This window comes from Ctenocephalides felis, unplaced genomic scaffold (genome assembly GCF_003426905.1).
Source record: "Ctenocephalides felis isolate EL2017-DRISC unplaced genomic scaffold, ASM342690v1 CF-g0.4_SCAFFOLD_00845, whole genome shotgun sequence".
Lineage (NCBI taxonomy): Eukaryota > Metazoa > Arthropoda > Insecta > Siphonaptera > Pulicidae > Ctenocephalides > Ctenocephalides felis.
The window spans coordinates 92,436,488-92,456,707 of NW_020536999.1; the positions used below are offsets into that span (position 1 = coordinate 92,436,488).

At 31.7% G+C, this 20,220-nt stretch overlaps 1 protein-coding gene across 1 annotated transcript; it reads right to left on the minus strand.

The window, feature by feature from the left end:
• Positions 1–7,878: 7,878 nt before the first annotated feature.
• LOC113363028 (myoneurin-like) lies at positions 7,879–9,120 on the minus strand. The gene has a single exon (XM_026605519.1). The coding sequence runs from the start codon at positions 9,118–9,120 to the stop codon at positions 7,879–7,881; it is 1,242 nt and encodes a 413-aa protein (XP_026461304.1).
• Positions 9,121–20,220: the final 11,100 nt, after the last annotated feature.

The window sequence follows — 20,220 nt, forward strand, 5'->3', positions numbered from 1 at the left end:
TACATTTTTTATATTTGTCAAAGGCAGGTTCAGCCGTTTTGAAGATACGGGTCAAAAAGTGCCAAAAATGGTACTTTAATTTTTGAGAGAACGGAGAGTCTGATTTGAATGATTAAAGTTTTAAAAATGTTAATTTTTATTGCGGGAAGTGCTGGCAATTTGCCTTATGGCGCGATGCCATGCACCACTAGTTTATATTATATTTGTCCTTAATATATAATATAATATTCTGTCCTTTATGAACTGAAGATGAGTCAAGTAAGGACTCGAAAAGTGTATGATTGAATTTTGAAAACAGTCGCATTATGTATCTTAAAATCCTTCTGTAATGATGTATGTGAATTTACTTCTCCTAAAAGATTATTCGGATTTTGATAAATCTTTCTGAAATTTGTTAAGGGAATTTTTTAGGATATATGTGATAAAAAATGTAGGAATATTGTAGAAATAAATGAAAGAAATTGCAAAAACGACATGTTTGATATTGAAAATATTTAAGGCATTGTTTGGCATTGAAAACAAATTAAAACTATCAACTATCAAAAATTTCGATTTACTTATGAGCCTAGACAAAATTAGAATATGTATAATAAATTCATGATTATGAATAAGAAAAATGCAATGTCTACATTATTATTGCCAAAAAGCAGCTGAAATTTGCCAGAAATTAAAACTAGTATATATATATATATATATATATATATATATAAATATATATGTATATATGTATATATACTTATGTATGTATATATACATATTTATTATTCAATGTATATCTTCTTTTCACGGTGTATGAACAAATGACCCTATTGTAGTCGCATTTTAATTTAAAACTTACACATTTACGTGTATATATATACATTTATATACATCCATACATACTTACATATATACATACATACATACATATACATAATTTGTATATTTGTATATGTATAACATTTGTATTTGTATTGAACGGAAGTCAAAGGCACCTAACCGGAACGAAAATTGACTCTTGAATCATTCTTAATGTTCTGAAAATTACTTATATATTATAACACTATTATATACATACATACATACATATATACATACATACATACATATATATACATATATAGTATATACAATTATATATGCTTATAGCAACAGGTGGCCAATTAATATATTAGTATACAAAATACTTAGGTGAATGATTTTGTAAAATATGATATTTAACTAGTGGTGTATGGCATCGTGCCTTTAGGCAAATTGCTGGAACTTCCCGCACCAGAAATAAATATTCAAGGAAATTATCATTATGCATCATAATTATCAATTATAAAAATATTGAGCAAAGTTGTTTTTTGAACGCAAATTTTTACCAAAACTAAAACTCGTACAAAATTTTGTTTATACAAACTTTGTAGCCAATTTTGTCAGCTACAAGTTTTCTAAATACAGTTTTTAGCTGATGATAGTAGTTTCCTTATTCATTTATTATACATATTCTAATATTGTCTAGGCTCATAAGCCAATTGAAATTTTTGGCAGATGACAGTTTTCATTTGATTTCAATACCAAACAATGTCTCAAATATTTTCAATGACATGACGTTTATTACAATTTTTCCCATTAATTTCTACAATATTACTATATTTTTATAATAACATACATCATAAAAAATTTCCTTAACAAACTTCAGAAAGATTTATCAAAATCCGAATAATCGTTTAGGAAGAGTAAATTTACATACATCATTACAGAAGGATTTTAAGATACATAATGCGGCTGTTTTTCCAAATTTAATCATATACTTTTCGAGTCCTTATTTGACTCATCTTAAGGGCAGAATATAATATTACATATCAAGGACAAATGTAATATTAAACTAGTGGTACATAGCATCGTGCCTTAAGGCAAATTGCTGGAACTTCCCGCACTAGAAATAAATATTCAAGGATTTATCATTATGCATCATAATTATCAATTATACAAAATGTTGAGAAAAGTTGATTTTTGAACGCAATTTTTTAACAAAACTAAAGCTCGTACAAATTTTTTGTTTATATAAACTTTTTAGACTATTTTATCAGCTGCACATTTTTTAAAAACTGTTTTTAGCTGATGATTTCCTTAACAAACTTCAGAAAGATTTATCAAAGTCCGAATAATCGTTTAGGAGGAGTAAATTTACATACATCATTACAGAAGGATTTTAAGATACATAATGCGACTGTTTTTCAAAATTCAATCATATACTTTTCGAGTGCTTATTTGACTCATCTTCAGTCCAAAAAGAACAGAATATAATATTACATATCAAGGACAAATATAATAATAAACTAGTGGTGCATAGCATCGTGCCTTAAGGCAAATTGCTGGAACTCCCCGCACCAGAAATAATTCAAGGAAATTATCATTAGGTATCATAATTATCAATTATGAAGCTAAATATAAAAAATGTTGAGCAATTTTAAACGCAATTTTTTAACAAAACTAAAACTCGTACAAAATTTTTATTTATATAAAATTTTTAGACAATTTTGTCAGCTACAAATTTTCTAAATACATTTTTCAGCTAAAAGTCGTATTTTTGTAGTTATGATTCAAAATGTATAAAAATGTCCCAACCCATTTTAAGCTTGATAATAAAATTGCATAAGCACTCTTAAGTATAAAACAAGGTGCAATTTCAAAGTTATTTATATTGAATGGGATCAAACAGTAAAATTGACTTTATATATATATATATATTATATATATATATATAAATTTGCAACAAGAAACTGAAATTGCAGAAATATAATAAGATGACTAGAATCTCTAGAACGTCGTAACGACTAAACCTAACGGGTTATTTATTATGACTCGAATAGGCCTAGATTCAACAGATATATCTATAATTATATTATATATGTATATATAAATATGTATATACATAATTATTTATATATCCCAACATACACACTCAAAACAAACACTAATGCAAGTGCAAATAAAAAAGGACTTTTACATTTTTTATAATTTTAGTCACAATTATTAAAGTACTAATCATAGCTAAAATTTGTATTTGGGGAACTTATAGCTAATAAAATTATACACAAAGTTTGTCTAAGCAAAAATTTTGTACGAATTTTGCTTTTGCTACACAAAATTGCACTTTGAAACTCTAAAGGGTCCAAAATGGTCCGTCAAATAACTTTTTACCTTCCCGTAAAGTTAGTTAAGAAATCGTCCAAAAATCGAAAAGTTTTGCATATCTTCACGTTTCAGAGGTTTCTGAACATTTTGGCATGCCTTAGAAAAAATTGATATGTGTGTGTGTGTATTTGTGGATTTTTTGGGAGCGTCAATCAACCGATTTGAATGATTCCAAAAGCAATCGAATCCTGTTGATTAGGAGACGTGCTGATTAATTTTGGGAAAAAGTTGGTCCAGTCGTTTCGGAGATACGAAGCAGAGTGCATAGAAATCTTTGAGAGTACTTAGCATCGGATTTGAATGGTTCAAAAAACATTCAATTTGTAATGATGGGGAGAAGTGGTGATTCGTTTTTGGGAAAGACAGGTCCAGCTGTTATAGATATACAGAGCTTAAAATGGAAAAAAATGGCAGGAAACAAAGAATCCGATTCGAATGATTCAAAAAACCTTCTGCTTGTATCGACAAAATGATTTTTGGGAAAAGCAAAAGTTTACCATTCAATACACCACTATTAACTTTTCATTATTAACTTTTCGAAAAAAAAGTTTAAGGGGCTAATTATCCTAAAAAATTTAAATGTAACATAACGTTGCTATGGCAACCGTTGTTATTGTAACATTTCTATTTTATCGAAGAATTTACCCCTAAATCTCAATTCTTATTCATGATTTACACATTTTGGGAGATTTTTGAAAACTTGCATTAAGGCAAAATGCCACTTGCACCTGCATTAATTTAAATGCACTCAATTTTAAACCGATAAACATAATTCATGATTATATTTATATTATAAATTATATAATTTTATCTTACTCAATTTCCCTCAGCTCTCCTACTAAATCCTTCTTTCGTGTACCCAATAATTTGTTCAGGGAGATAATTCAAGATCGTTACGATTTTTTTTTTTTGGTTTTTCTCTTTATTTCTTCTCTTCGATATTTTTTCGTGCATTCTGTTGCGTGTTTAGCTCCCGGCTTTTGTAAAGGATATTTGACACGAAACGAAATGTAATAAAAAATAGTGGTGCATGGTATCGTGCCTAAAGGCATATTTCTGGAACTTTCCGTACCAATTTTTTTTTTTTAAAGATTAACATTTTTGAAAAAAATTTACTCTGAAAATTTAGATTTTTGAGAAACTATAAATTTTTGACAAAAATTTACTTTTTTTGTTGAAAAAAAGACTTTTTGGAGAAAAGTGTATTTTGAAATATTTTGGAAATTCTGAACTTTTTTTCAAAGCAATCGTACTGCTTTAACTGCATAGATAAGAAATGTAAAAGCGCGTAAGCGCCGCGTCACCGTCTAACGGATAAGCATTGGTACGGAACCCATAGGAATGTAAACAAAATTTATACTTATTGTTAAAATATAAAATATCTGATAATTCGATATGCATATGTCTAATGATCATTTTTGACCGCCAAATGGCATTTTTTTTTACTTTTTCTACTAGATCTCTGAGACCACTAGACCTGCCTTCATGAAAATTTGATCAGTTCTTCATCTTCTTAATACAAATAAAATGTTTTTTGAATTATTCAAATCGGATGCTCCGTTCTTTTAAAAACAGAGTTACCGTTTTAGCACTTTTTGTCCCATATATTCGGAACGACTAGACCTGCCTTCGCCAAAAACTATTCAGCACGTCTCCTTATCAATACGAATCGAATGTTTTTTGAATTATTCAAATCGCTTCATCTGTGTTCCCGAAATCGTCGACGAAAATTTGTATCCGAACACACATACACACACGCATAGACACACTTACACATACATACATTTTTTCTAAGGTATGCCAAAATATTCAGAAACCTCTGAAACGTAAAGATATATAATTTTTTTTTGCGATTACTATAACTAACCCTACGGGAAGTTAACTAGTGGTGTATGGTATCGTGCCTAAAGGCAAATTTCTGGAACTTTCTGTACCGAAATTTATTTTTTAACTTTCCGAAGGGTAAGGGTTTTGAAAATGAAATTTTTCTCTAAATATTAAAATAAACTCTAAAATAGCTATGCAGCATGATTGCTTTAAAAAAACGTTCATGATTTTCAAAAAAAATAAAAATATAAAAAGAAATTCAAATTTTTCAAAAAAGTCCATTTTCTTCAAAAATTCTCAAAAATCTATTTTTTTTTAAGTTTTGAAAAAAATTTAAAGTTTTTTAATAAATTTAGTTTTTCGACCGGGAAGTTTCAGCAATTTGCCTTAAGGCACTATGCCATACACTACTAGTTTAATTATATACTTCTACGAAACCTTATATTATTATCGTTTACAGTGTGAAATAATCCTTTAAATCAAATTAAGAAAAAAGGCGAAACGAAAGCAAATTTTTAAATTACTGGGTGTCTTCCATTCTGTATCCTTCTTCGTTTGTGCTGAATAGATTTTTATTTTTTTCTGTTGAATCTTGAGGGAAAAATAAGATTTTTTGACGTGTTCGTGATTGTAAAATGGTAATTATAATATATATAATAATAGTAATAATAAACGTTGTCTGCTCGAAAGCAGGTCCATGGTGTGAGAGCCATCACAAATAAATGATTTCCTTGCCTTTCGTCGTCTAACATTCCTATTACCACTATTCCTTCCCTTTTCTTTATATTTTTCTGTAAGTATTTTCCTTTCCGAACTTGTGCTTCCATGCTTCCTGATCCTGTGCTTCGTCTCTCAGTTCCCTGTATTTTCTTTTCTTGCCTAAGTCGCCAATCATCTGCATCTTCTTCCTTCCAATCCTTTCAGTCCTTCTATTTCATCCTCGACGACGTCGTGCAGGAGGCACTAATTTTGCAGAAGGGGTCCGACCCAGTTTCCTTTTCCTTACAGGCTTAGTAGAGTCCTTTCTTCGTCTACTTTATCTTCTCCAGCACCACATTTCAAAATTCTCCAGGCAGTTCTTGTCAGCCTTTCTTAGAGTCCACATCTCTGATCCGAACAGAGCTATGCTCCAGACTTAGCACTTTATTAGTCTTATATATAAAAAGACTTCTTAAGCTAGAAAGGGTCTTATGCAGCATAGGGATGTTTTAAAATGCAGGGAGCTTTTTAAAGTGGCGTATTAAGCGAGATATCGTTTAAAACATAATTTTCTTAACGCGGTTCTCCTGTCCATTAATAATAATATATATAATGTACCTAACTGGTACAAGAACTGTTGACACTGATGATGACACAAAATTTGATGTAACTTATGGAGTAAAATCTGGTTTGATGTTATACATACTTACATATATATATATATATATATATATATATATATATATATATATATACATAAATTTATATAAAAGATTCTAGATGCACATGTGCATTTATGCAGCTTGCACATAAATTTTAATGATGGGAACTTTTTGAGCAATATCTAACAAAGCGTGACTTGATATATACTTGTATACATACATACATATATACATATTATACATACATACATACACATATATCATAAATTTCTTTTATATTCAAATATAACATTTATATAATTTTGTATTGAATAAATAAAACAGTTGTATTTATTTTTTACAGATCCTGCAGCACATTTTTTCACCATGAAACTTTTTTTCAAACAAAAATCTTAATCAAGCAAAAACATGAAGGAGAAGAAAATATTTGAGGTCAGTTTAGTTATATTTCTATATATGTATATTTATATACTCAAAATTATATTTAAAAAAAAAATAGTTGTATGTGATTAAATATTATGTTATATTATAAGTCTTAAACAACAACACATATTAATAATTTACTAAACCATGGTAAAGGTTTGTGCCGACACCAGAAATCCATAAATCTAGACCTTTCTTTAATTAAGATTTGCCACAACTGCATTGGTCGTAACAAAAAACTGTTGCTCATATTTTTGTAAATTTAACAATAACTTTTGAGTTGACTAGCTATTTTTAGATGTCTACTGTTAGTGGATAATGCTCTGGTAAGGTTGATGATCAAGGTCCTAAAATTCTCTTGAATCTGTTAGCCATTTTTAGATGTCTATTTACTACTACTGGACATCGCCTTGGTAAAGTTGATAACCAAGATCCAGTGGCCAGGATAATGTCCTGGTAAAGTTGATGATCAAGGTCCTAAAATTCTCTTGGTTGGTTAGTCATTTTTAGATGTCTATTTACTGCTAGTGGACATCGCCCTGGTAAAGTTGATAATCAAGATCCTAAAATTCTCTTGAGTTGGTTAGCTATTTAGTTGATGATTAAGGTTCTAAAATTCTCTTGAGTTGGTTAGCCATTTTTAGATATCTATTTACTGCTAGTGTACATCGCTCTGGTAAATTTGATGATCAAGGTCCTAAAATTCTCTTGAGTTGGTTAGCAATTTTTAGATGTCTATTAACTGCTAGTGGACATTGCCCTGGTAAAGTTGATGATCAAGGTCCTAAAATTCTCTTGAGTTGGTTAGCCATTTTTCAGATGTATATTTACTACTAGTGGACATTGTCCTGGTAAAGTTGATGATCAAGGATCCAAAATTTCTAAACCAATACTAAAACTCGTACATGACATCCAAAGTGCTTGATTTTACCATTTGTTCTAAAGAAGTAAGTAGACATCTTTGAATCTGCACCTTGTAACAAATATTTACTGCAAATGCGTTAGATGAGATAAAATATGTATTTAAGGATACTTATGTTCTTGTCAGTTTTTAAGTGGCCACTATAGTTGGATTTCGAAGGCTCGGTCTTTTCATCATCATTTATTCATCATCGTCATCAATGGTGATAACATCAGGATTGACAACCGCCTTCATTTGCAAAGTATGAAACATCATATGTTTGTCATATTTATAAATCGAAGTAAACGTTCTATTACAAATTTGACATTTGTGATTAATTTGTTCATTATGAGTTTGCATATGGCACTCGAAGTACATGACGTTGGTGAATGTCTTCAGACAAACGTGACAAGTGTATTGTTTCGGATCAGTTGAAGAAGTTTGCAGAATTTCTGTGGATGAGGTGCAGTTTCCTTGCTGGTTTAGGATTTTTATATGTTCCTTGAACTCTTCGTCCTCTACAAAAAGCGTCTTGCAACGTTGGCATTCAAAGTACTTTCTTTTTTTTACGTTACTTTTATTGTTAGGTGTACGTTTGCGCTTTTTCGGTGGCGCGGAAGTGGTTGATATGGAAATTACGGATTGGGTATTATCGTTGTCAACAGAATAGTTAACATTCTGGTTTAAATTCGTAACATTGGTTTCAATGGTGACGGTTAAATGATTTGTCTGTCTACTTGAGCCTGAAGACCGGATATTGAAGAAGCTTATTTGATTATTTTGTCCAACGTTTTCAATAGATATCGAATTATCGACTTCTCTCGTCTGGCTAACACTAGAACTTCTAGATCTACAATTTTCTGGTTGATAGCACTGACTGATACTTGATAACGTTTGATTATTGGTTGAAGGCAGGTTGTTCAAACAGTTTGTTTCATTAATTTGTCCAGCGTCTTCAATAGGTATCAAATTTTCGACATCTATCGGCTGATCAACACTAGAACTTCTGGATCTACAATTTTCTGGTTGATTACATTGACTGGTACTTAATAACGTATTTGTTGAAGGCAGGTTGTTGCAACAGTTTGTTTGATGTCCAGCGTCTTCAATAGATATAAAATTTTCGACATCTATTGGCTGATCTATACTAACGACATCTATCGGCTGATCAACACTAGAACTTCTAGATCTACAATTTTCTGGTTGACAATACTGACTGGTACTTGATAACGTCTGATTATTTGTTGAAGCCAGATTGTTGAAATAGTTTGTTTGATTAACTTGTCCAGCGTTTTCAATAGATATCGAATTTTCGAAGTCAGTATTATCATGGTTTATATTATCAAAAATTCTTGCTTGGTTTTGCTCGGTAGGACTAATAACTGCATTGCTGTCAAATCTATCTATTTTCTGCCTTGCCTGGCTGTCCAAAGTTTGTGACATTGCAAAGTTTGATGCGTTAAAACCAAGATCCTCACTTTGTTGATTCTGAAGGAATTCGTTGCGCGAGCTTCCTGAGTTTTGAGCACTGCGTTTTTGGTTTTCCAAAGTTTTCCTTTGTTCTGAACCATTTTTACTTTCATTGATATTGTTTTCCCCATTGCTTTAAAATTTTACACATTTCGCTCATATCAGAAGTTGATATGTCATCCTTTAATATAAATAAAATTTCTAGTAAATCCTTAATAGTTTCTTTATCCATACTAGTTGCTGAAAACAGCGATTTGATAGCATCAAAAACATGTTTAAATATTGGATTTGATCCAAGATGTGGATTTGGAGTGTGAAAAGCAGCAGTAATTAAATCATACATTTTGCTATATACTTGATCAGTATATCTAAAGTAATTTCTTGAAATTTCAAGCTGATTTTCCTGGTTGTCTGCACTCTGATAACCAATTGAAAAATTACTGCTGACAGTTCTTGTTATTTCACTAGAATAATTTTGGGATACTTGTAAAATATTACGATTTTCAATATCTTGATCAATTGATGAATTTTGGTTTGGTAATTGTGGTAAAAGCAGTTGTCTATGAAGTAAAAGAGTGATTGCATTTGGTCTACTCATATATTTGCCAGAAGTTTCATTCTTGAAGATTATACGATCGTTCAGAAATATAAGCTCCTTTATCAGGAATTTTCTGACCTCCTCTTTTGTCCATTTGGTACGTTTTATGAACCGGAACCTAATAACGAGCATTCTTATTGCGAAATGCAAGATTCTAACCGATATTGGCAAACGAGCTAGATTAGATATCTTGTTCTCATTGGTTGATAGATTTTTCTTGACAATCCTACTAAGCAGGTTGTTGAAATAGTTTGTTCGATAAACTTGTCCAGTGTTTTCAATAGATATCCAATTTTTGACTTCCATGGGCTGGTCAAGACTAGAACTTCTAGATCTACAATTTTCTCGTTGATTGCATTGACTGGTACTTGATAACGTCTGATTATTTGTTGAAAGCAGGTCATTGAAGCAGTTCGTTTGATTAACTTGTCTATAGATTTCAATAGATATTAAATTTTCGACATCTATGGGCTGGTCAACACTACATCTTCTAGATCTACAATTTTCTGATTGATTGCATTGACTGGTACTTGGTAACGTATGATTATTTGTTGAAGGCAGGTCGTTAAAACAGTTTGTTTGAGTAACTTGTCCAGTGCTTTCAATAGATATTGAATTTTCGACATCTATGGGCTGGTCAACACTACATCTTCTAGATCTACAATTTTCTGGTTGATTGCGCTGACTGGTACTTGATAACATTTGATCATTTGTTGAAGACAGGCCGTTAAAACAATTTGTTTGATTAATTTGTCCAGTGTTGTCAACAGATATCAAATTTTCGACATCTATCGGCTGGTCAAGACTAGAACTTCTAGATCTACAATTTTCTGGTTGATAGCATTGACTGGTACTTAACGTCTGATTAATTATCGAAAGTGGGTCGTTAAAGCAGTTAGTTTGATTAACTTGTTCATCGTTTTCAATAGATATTAAATTTTCGACATCTATGGGCTGGTCAACACTACATCTCCTAGATCTACAATTTTCTGGTTGATAACATTGACTGGTACTTGGTAACGTATGATTATTTGTTGAAGACAGGTCGTTAAAACTGTTTGTTTGATTAAGCTGTCCAGCGTTTTCAATAGATATCAAATTTTCGACATCTATCGGCTCGTCAAGACTAGAACTTCTAGATCTACAATTTTCTGGTTGGTAGCACTGACTGGTACTAGATAACGTCTGATTATTTGTCGAAAGTAGGTCGTTGAAACAGTTTGTTTGATTAACTTGTCCAGTGTTGTCAACAGATATCAAATTTTGAACATCTATCGGCTGGTCAAGACTAGAACTTCTAGATCTACAACTTTCTGGTTGATAGCATTGACTGGTACTTAACGTCTGATTAATTGTCGAAAGTGGGTCGTTAAAACAGTTCGTTTGATTAATTTGTTCATCGATTTCAATAGATATTAAATTTTCGACATCTATGGGCTGGTCAACACTACATCTCCTAGATCTACAATTTTCTGGTTGATAGCATTGACTGGTACTTGGTAACGTATGATTATTTGTTGAAGACAGGTCGTTAAAACTGTTTGTTTGATTAAGCTGTCCAGCGTTTTCAACAGATATCAAATTTTCGACATCTATCGGCTCGTCGAGACTAGAACTTCTAGATCTACAATTTTCTGGTTGATAGCATTGACTGGTATTTGGTAACGTTTGATTATTTGTTGAAGGCAGGTCGTTGAAACAGTTTGTTGGATTAACTTGTCCAGTGTTTTCAACAGATGTCAAATTTTTGACATCTATCGGCTGGTCAAGACTAGAACTTCTAGATCTACAATTTTCTGATTGATTGCATTGACTGGTACTTGGTAACGTCTGATTATTTGTCGAAAGCAGGTCGTTGAAACAGTTTGTTTGATTAACTTGTCCAGTGTTTTCAACAGATATCAAATTTTCGACATCTATCGGCTCGTCGAGACTAGAACTTCTAGATCTACAATTTTCTGGTTGATTGCATTGACGTGTACTCGGTAACGTCTGATTATTGGTTGAAAGCAGGTCGTTAAAACAGTTTAGTTGATCAACTTGCCCAGTGTTTTCAATAGATATCACCTTTTCGACATCTATCGGCTGATCAACACTAGAACATCTAGATCTAAAGTTTTCTGGTCGATAGCACGCACTGGTACTTGATAACATCTGATTATTTGTAGAAGGCAGGTCGTTAAAACATTTTGTTTGATTAACTTGTCCAGCGTTTTCAATAGATATCAAATTTTCGACTTCTGTGGGCTGGTCAACAATAGAACTTCTAGATCTACAATTTTCTGGTTGATAGCATTGACTGGTTCTTGGCAACGTCCGACTACTCGTTGAAGGCTGGATGTTGACAAGGTTTGGTTTATCAACTTGTCTAGCGTTTTCAATAGATATCAAATTTTCGACTTCCATGGGTTGGTCAAGGGTAGAACTTCCAGATCTACAATTTTCTGGTTGATAGCGTTGACTGGTACTTGGTAACATCTGATTATTTGTCGAAAGTAGGTCGTTGAAACAGTGTGTTTGATTAACTTGTCCAGTGTTTTCAACAGATATCAAATTTTCGACATCTATCGGCTGGTCAAGACTAGAACTTCTAGATCTACAATTTTCTGGTTGATAGCATGGACTAGTACTTGGTAACGTATGACTACTTGATAAAGGCTGGACGTTGAAAAAGTTTGGTTCATCAACTTTCCTGGTGTTATCAATTGTCAGCTTTTCGACTTTTTGCGACTGGCCAACACTAGAACTTTCATATTCACAATATTCTGGTTGATAGCAGTGACTGGTGCTTGATAACTTATGATTGTTTTTTGAAGGCAGGTTGTTAAAACAGTTTGTTTGATTAACTTGTCCAGCGTTTTCAATAGATATCAAATTTTCGACTTCAATGGGCTGGTCAAGAGTAGAACTTCTAGATCTACAATTTTCTGGTTGATAGCACTGACTGGTTCTTGATAACATCTGATCACTTCTTGAAGGCTGGTCGTTGAAACAGTTTGTTTGATCAACTTGTCTAGTGTTTCTCAAAATTTTGACTTCTTGAAATTGACCAACACGAGAATGCCTGACTAGTGAGCCCTGATTGGATTTGTAATCTTTGTTAATTAATTTCTCAAGGCTGATGACTGAAATTCGTGGTTTTCGTTTCTGCGGTGGCGGATCCACATTTGGTATCAAATTCTTATCAGAAACCAATTTTTGTTCTGTAGAATTTTGTATATTTGGTGCTTCTGTTATGGTATTGATACTTGGTATATTAACCATTGGCATTAAGTTGGGAGTTGGCATCAGAATTGGCTGTCTATTTGGTGCATTAGACACAATTTTTAAATGATTACCAATAGGAATAATTCGTTTATGTCTTAAATGCTTCGATTTATTTAAATTTGACAATCTTGCGCGATGTCGTTTATGATTTACCAATAACAGTTGTTTCTGGATTTCTGCATTGGTTAAAATTTTCGCATTGGATGAATCTATCATGTACGGATTATTATCTTGGGTCAAGTTGACATTGTGTGGGACGGATTGATGTTCTTGTTCAGTAGATGCACAAGGTGCATTAAATTGTTCATTTGAATCCTGATTGTTTGCAATGGGAATAATTCTAGTTCGAATTTCATGGTTTTTATGGTTCAAATTTATTGGTGTTGTGTAAACTTGATTGTGATTTGCCATAAAGGGTTGTTCCTGGATTTCTAGTTTTGATGAATCTTGTAAATTAGAGGAATACGTCGTGTTCTGACTTTTTGGAATTGATTTGTCAGGGGATTCACAAGGTGTATTAGATGGTTCGTCTAAATTTTGGTTTATGTATTTTCCACGTGATACAAAATTTAGTTTGATATATTTTTGTGCTGAGTTATCATTTTGTTCATTTCCAACATCTTGATCATCTATAGATGAATTGTCATCATCCATCATGTGAGCATTCAAATTGTTAGATTCTGGTGGATTTTTTATACAATTCTTTGCTTCCCAATATTGCACAGATATAGCTGCAGATGAAGTTGGATAATGCCTTGCACTAATCACATATTTTTTAGCACGAAAAGCAGTCGTCGAATTATTATTGATTTTATTTGTACCAGATGTTGATGTGGATGCAGATATTTTTTCAGTTTTCTTGTTCGATAAGACATTGTAAAACAAATTCAAATCAGGTGATTTTTGCAGAACGTTGTTTGGTTTAGGCGGCGTTAAATTTGTGCCAGAGATCTGGTCTCTAGCATAGTCTGGATTGCTCCAAAAAGAAGGATTATGCAGAGTCACAAATTTACTTGTGAAACTTCCTATATAATGATTCTCCTTATTTTGTACAACATCAATTTCCTTTTCCTCTGATTTTCCTCTATCGATAGTTTCAATTACCATTTGTTTCTGGTCCTGATTTTGTTGGAACATTTCGCTATCGCAGGATGGCACAAATATACCTCGATTGTCTAAATCCAAATTGTCAACTTCAGAATCATATAATCTCCTCTTTTTGGGTTCAACTTTAACTTTCGGTTTGCATGGTATTTTGTGAGATTTTATGTGAGCATTTAAGGATCTCTTTAAATCAAACTCCTGATCACAAATTTGGCATTTGTATTTTGGTTTTTTACGTCCTGTCTTTCTTGGTATCTTCTTAGACGTCCGAACCATCTCAGCATCATCACTGTTTTCAGTATTTGGTGATTCACGTTTTGCAGAGCGAGTTTTTGAATTTGGAGGAGTGCTGACGCAAGGATGAGGTACTATATCAACAACTTCATCCTGTGTGAAAACATTATCCTCTAAGGAGCTATTTTGGCCAGCAGCAAGATTGTGGTCAGCACCATCTGGAAAATGTAAATAAATTAAAATATAAAAAAACAATACTTATTGACAACAAACCTTGGGTATTATTGCGTTTGACTTCATTGGATTTCGTCAACATGTCTCTTGCAATTACGTTTGGATTAAGTGTTCTATTGTAAGAATCATTATCTTCTTCAAAGATGAAGTCAAAAGGATCGACTGGATCCAACGCACAAACATCCACGTCTGAATCTTCATCCATCAAATTCTTGTCGCTTTGATTAATAACTTCTAATCCACCATTTTCCAAGTTCTCCTGGTTTAATTGCTTTTGTTGATCAACCAATTTATTGTTACAAAATTGCTGTTTGTCGGTTTGGTTGATCAAATCCTGATGCTTTTCTATGTCAGGCAGTTGTTGGACAACCATCTCTTGGTCCTGGTTGATTAAGGGAATATTCTCGTCGATCAACTTTTGCTTAGATGGATCTTGATGAACCAAGTCTTGGTTTGCCAAATTCTGGTCGATTGGAGTTTGCTCGTCCAAGTTTTGCACTATAAATTTAAATTGTATGAAATCCTCATCGTCTGGTTCATCATCCTGCAGATTATTATTGATGTCTTCTAAGCTAATCTTGCGCGGCTTATTTTTTCTTCGGTTTCTTTTGGGCATGGTGACCTGTACAAAAATACGAATGTAATGCAAATTTCGAGATTAACTCGCAGGAAAAAAATCTGAAAAAAATCGATAGATTCCAAAAAATTTCAAGTTTTCAAAAAATATTAGTATTTAAAAAAAGAGTGCGCGTAAGATTCACACGCGATTGAAGTAAAACTTATTTGCTACATATATAACAATACATCTATAACAATTTTGAATAATGTTTATTATCAATATGGTAATACTCGTGATGCACACATTTATTAGTGTCAACCATTATACACATTTATATAATTATAAATTATAATAGCATAAAAATATAATAGCATAAAAATATGTATAATATTTAAAAACAATAATGTAATTAAAGTTATACTTTAAATATGACATGATCGGTTTGTCATTGTAATTAGCATTTAGAAATAAACGTTCATTAGAGAAAATATAGTAATTGCTGATTAATAAATTCTCTAATATTTGTTCACACAGTAGATTATATTAAACAACGCCTGTAATATGTGTCTTGCCTAAAAATATTTTCCATTTTAATAACTTCAAAGATTAAAGAAAACTACGAATAATATAGAAATAATTACTAATCAATAAATTACGATTAGTACACGGCACAAATGCTTAATTTTTTTATTATTTTCAAGGAACAGGGTAAAATATTCTTCTGATTCAGGCATTTTTCATTAAATCAAGATTTAACGATGTAACTTTAAAATGTTTATATATCTATGCCGATTTCCTTGTTGATATCGGTACGCATACAACGTTGATGCCGGTACGCATACAACAACAGATCTCTATTCACATACGTGACGACTAATCACAATCGATCCATATAGAAATGATCTCATCGAGAGCGAATGACGAACAGTTAGGGCGTAACGGACTTCCGTTGCATTTGTCCCGATTTGCACCCTAGTCGCGAAGTTTTAATAATGATTTTCAAAGCACTAGTTATATTTCTTGTAACTTTTAAACCATTCGATTAATATGAATGATGTATTTGGCTAAATGGTTTAAAATTAAATTATCTACAATACTGTCTAATAATACAACACCCTACAACAACTCGGTATACTTTAAAATTGCATTGATAAATGACATATGTCTAAAAAACTAGAACAATCGATAACGCCTTCACGATTTATTTAAATTTGACATAATTGTCCCTAAACCGCGTAATACTCTTTTTCGCTTAAAACGCATATTTGGTTCCTGGGAAATCGTCTTAACAGGGTTTTACTATAGTTAAATTTGTGAAATCGAAAATCAAAATAAAATTTGACTTATGGATTTGAAATTTGCAAAATTTATAAAATATTTTTCAAAATTTATTATTCCAAATATAAAATTTAATTGCCAAAATATACAAATGTTTGTTTGAATTTAAATTTAATTCCTTGTTATAAATTTAAATTCAAAACTTAAAAAAAAAACGACAAACAATTTTTTCAAAACTACAAAATTTCACTCACCTCGTTTGTTCTTCTCGAAATTTCTTCACACCAACAAACTTTCCAAAACCTTCACAAACTTTAACTATTCGTTTAAACAAATTTATATGTTTATTTATAAACAATTCGAAATTTTTTTTACTACTTCAATTCGCAAAATTGAATCCAGGAAAATTCTTTACCTGTATTCAAATGTTTCCATGCGAACGTTTGCTAGGATAATTTTTTTTCACAAAATAAATGATTTATATTAATTTTGTTTCATTTTTTCTTATTTCAGGTTTTTTCAAAAAGCTCCAAGATGACACAAATCGAAAATATTGCACCGAAGGTAATAATAGATTGATTTTTATGCATTTTAGTAGATATTTGTTGAGTATCCTGAATTTTCACCCTCCTACCACAAACTCCTATATTTAGTAAAAATCCTTTAGTAATCTAAATATATTTCACTTAAATCTAACTTAATTCTAGTTCAGATTATCTTGAGTTTATGGAAATTTATATTTATATTTATTAAGGGTTGTTCAATTACTGCCACTTTTTCAAAATTTTGGGACCAACTTTCTTTTCTTTCTTCTTCAAATCTTTCTTCAAAATACTTCAATTCTTTTTACTTCAATCTTTTCTTTTTACTATTTATTTTTATCGAGGGTTGTCCACCCTCAATATATTTTTTTAAATTTTGGGACCAATTTTATTTATTTTAATTTTCTATAATTCTAAATTGAATAATACATTGAACTCTTTTTACTTCTAACTATTTATATGTTTTAATTGATTTAAGCGTTGGCCACCCCTAACTTTTTTTTAAATTATGGAATAAATTTTCTTGTATCCTTTAAATTTTATAATGCTGAATTGAAAAATACTAAATTTTTAACCCCCTAATATAAATCTCTATTTTCTATTAGTCATTTTAGTAATCATTTTGCACCAACTTTTCAGTCAATGAATGTTTTTTTTACTAAATTTCAATTCAAGATTCTCTTGAGTATTAATTTTACTCAAAAAAAAAAAAAATTATCTAGGGTTGTCCACCCCTATTATCCCATTGCACAAATATTTCCCGATGCGCACAAATAGTACATCTTTATATATTTTATGATAGGTATGCAAAAATAAAAATTTTAGCAAAACAAGTGTAGATTGAATTTTGAAATCTGAAGATGCAACAGTTTTTTATCTAAAACAAGGTGCACGTAAATTTTTCCACAAAGTTTTTGAAATTTTAGTCTAATATAATTCAAAAATCAATGATTTGATTTGTAATTTAGAAATTAATGAATTCGTAAAAAGCTTGGTAAACACCGTGTGATTTGAGCGGCGGTAGCAACCTGAAATCCACAAGCTTGCCTTCAGCGATGTGACATGCATATAGAATCTATGTGGATTTCAGATTGCTACCGCCGCTCGGGGTCCCCCGGTGATTACTGAATAATATATCAAAACCTTGAATATCTAAATGTGCCAATAAAATCAATTTAAAATTAAGTTGGCACTTGCAATTACTATTAATATACAGACACATTTATATGTGGTATGCTTTGCAGTGGGTAAACTATTCATATATTTTGTATTAGCTTCCTTTTTATACATTTCTACGTTTGAAATCAGTAAGTTTTATAGTAAACATCTTATCTTCTAGAAATATTTTTTATGGCTAAACGTTTGCCGGGTCAGCTAGTATATATATATATATATATATATATATATATATTAAGTGTCGAAAATCATATATTTATGATATTAGTATTATCTATCTAAATGAAACTTCAAGAAAAAATGCTTATGATAATAATGATATATAGTTGTTTAACAGGCAATTGGTATGAGATTCTTCTGAAGGTAAAAAATCCTTTAAGTATCCGTTGGGTGATTTTTATTTAAGTCCCAAATTTATCACACACAGTTCCAAACTCCAATTACTTTAATTCCACTAACTATTGTCCTGGTTTCTTCGAAATCGACATTCAGCATAAGCGACCCGGGTGTATGGCGCCCGGGTCGCTTGGGCCGATGAGATTCCTACCGTAAGCAGGAAGAAACTATTATACCAAATACCTTGAATATCTAATTGTGTCAAATCAATTTAAATGAAATAGGTTTCAGATTAATTTGGCACTTGCAATGACTATTAATATACAGAAACATTTATATGTGGCTTGCTTTGCAATGGGTAAATCATTCATACATGTTATGTTAGCTTTTCCTTTTTCTTATATACCACACACTTCTATATTCACAAAAATCAGCAAATTTTCTAGTAAACATCTTCTAGAGATTTTTTTTATGAGTACACGTTTGCCGGGTCAGCTAGTATAATATTTTCTAAGCTCCCATTCTAACAAGCTCTTCAGGCTACTGTAATTATAGTAGATAGTTGTAAATTTACTAAAATGCAGTATATTTTATGTATTCATTTGTACATGATTTATTTGTTTATTAATTTGATACATTACAAACAATATTATCTTTAATATTAATTTATCTAACTATGCATATATTCATTTATCTATCTATCTGTTTATCTTTTCCCCAGATGGACCTTTCCTCCCTGGTGAGCTCCTCAAAATCCCCTCGAAGGCGCCATGCTGGAGGTTCTCTCAGTGGGTCTCTTTGTGGAGGTTCCCAGAATCTGGTACCAGGTTCGACTACAGGAGGTTCCTTAACAAATTCCCATGGAGGTTCTGCACCCAGATTGTATTCCACAGGTTCCAAAAGCACCAGTGAATTAGAAGGTTGAGAAACGCTCTGCAAGATAGGGATGCTGTGATACATAAGTGAGTAAAGAAGAAGATTATTTTGGTTAGGTTAGGGAAAAATAGGAGTTGTAGGTAGAAAGTGGGGTTAGATAAGTTTTAGATTGTTGAATTATCTATGAATTGGTCTTAGATGATTTTTGGTTTACTGTTGCCAAAATGTTATGATTAATTTTTAGAATTAGGACATGTTTTTTATCAATATTATTGCTATCTGACTTTCCTTAGAAAACTTTTACCCAATTAAACCACCATCATTTTGCCCGTGCCATCAATATTTACATCATTTTTTCTATTCCAGTCTAAGAGCCCAATTAGGAGTCCACTATCCCCCAACCTCGTCTTTACATTCTTCAGGAAATCACAAGAAGCAGCATAAGAACGACTCAATAAATCTGCTGAATCAGCAGAGATCCAATTTGCAGATGAGTGATGCTGAAAGAGTGATCGCCAAAAGACGGTTGGCCACTTTGAAATTGGAGGCTGATAGGAAAAAAGACGCAATTGGGGAACTGAAGAAGGCTTTGAGGAAATTGGATGTTACAGAGTAAGAAGGAATTGAAATTATTAAAATAGATACATTTGTTGGAAGTACACCAACTTATAGCAACGTTACAAACTGTTCCATTAAAGTAACATCTTTTTTTACCATTTTAGCAACATTGATGTCCGGATCAAACAAGCAGAGTTAGAATACGCCCTTGGCAGAGAAGAATTAGACTTGCTATCCATTTCCGAGGAATTGAGGTCTCTCCAGGGACGTATTGAACAAGCTCAAGGGTCTCCAGAGCAGAAAAAAACGAT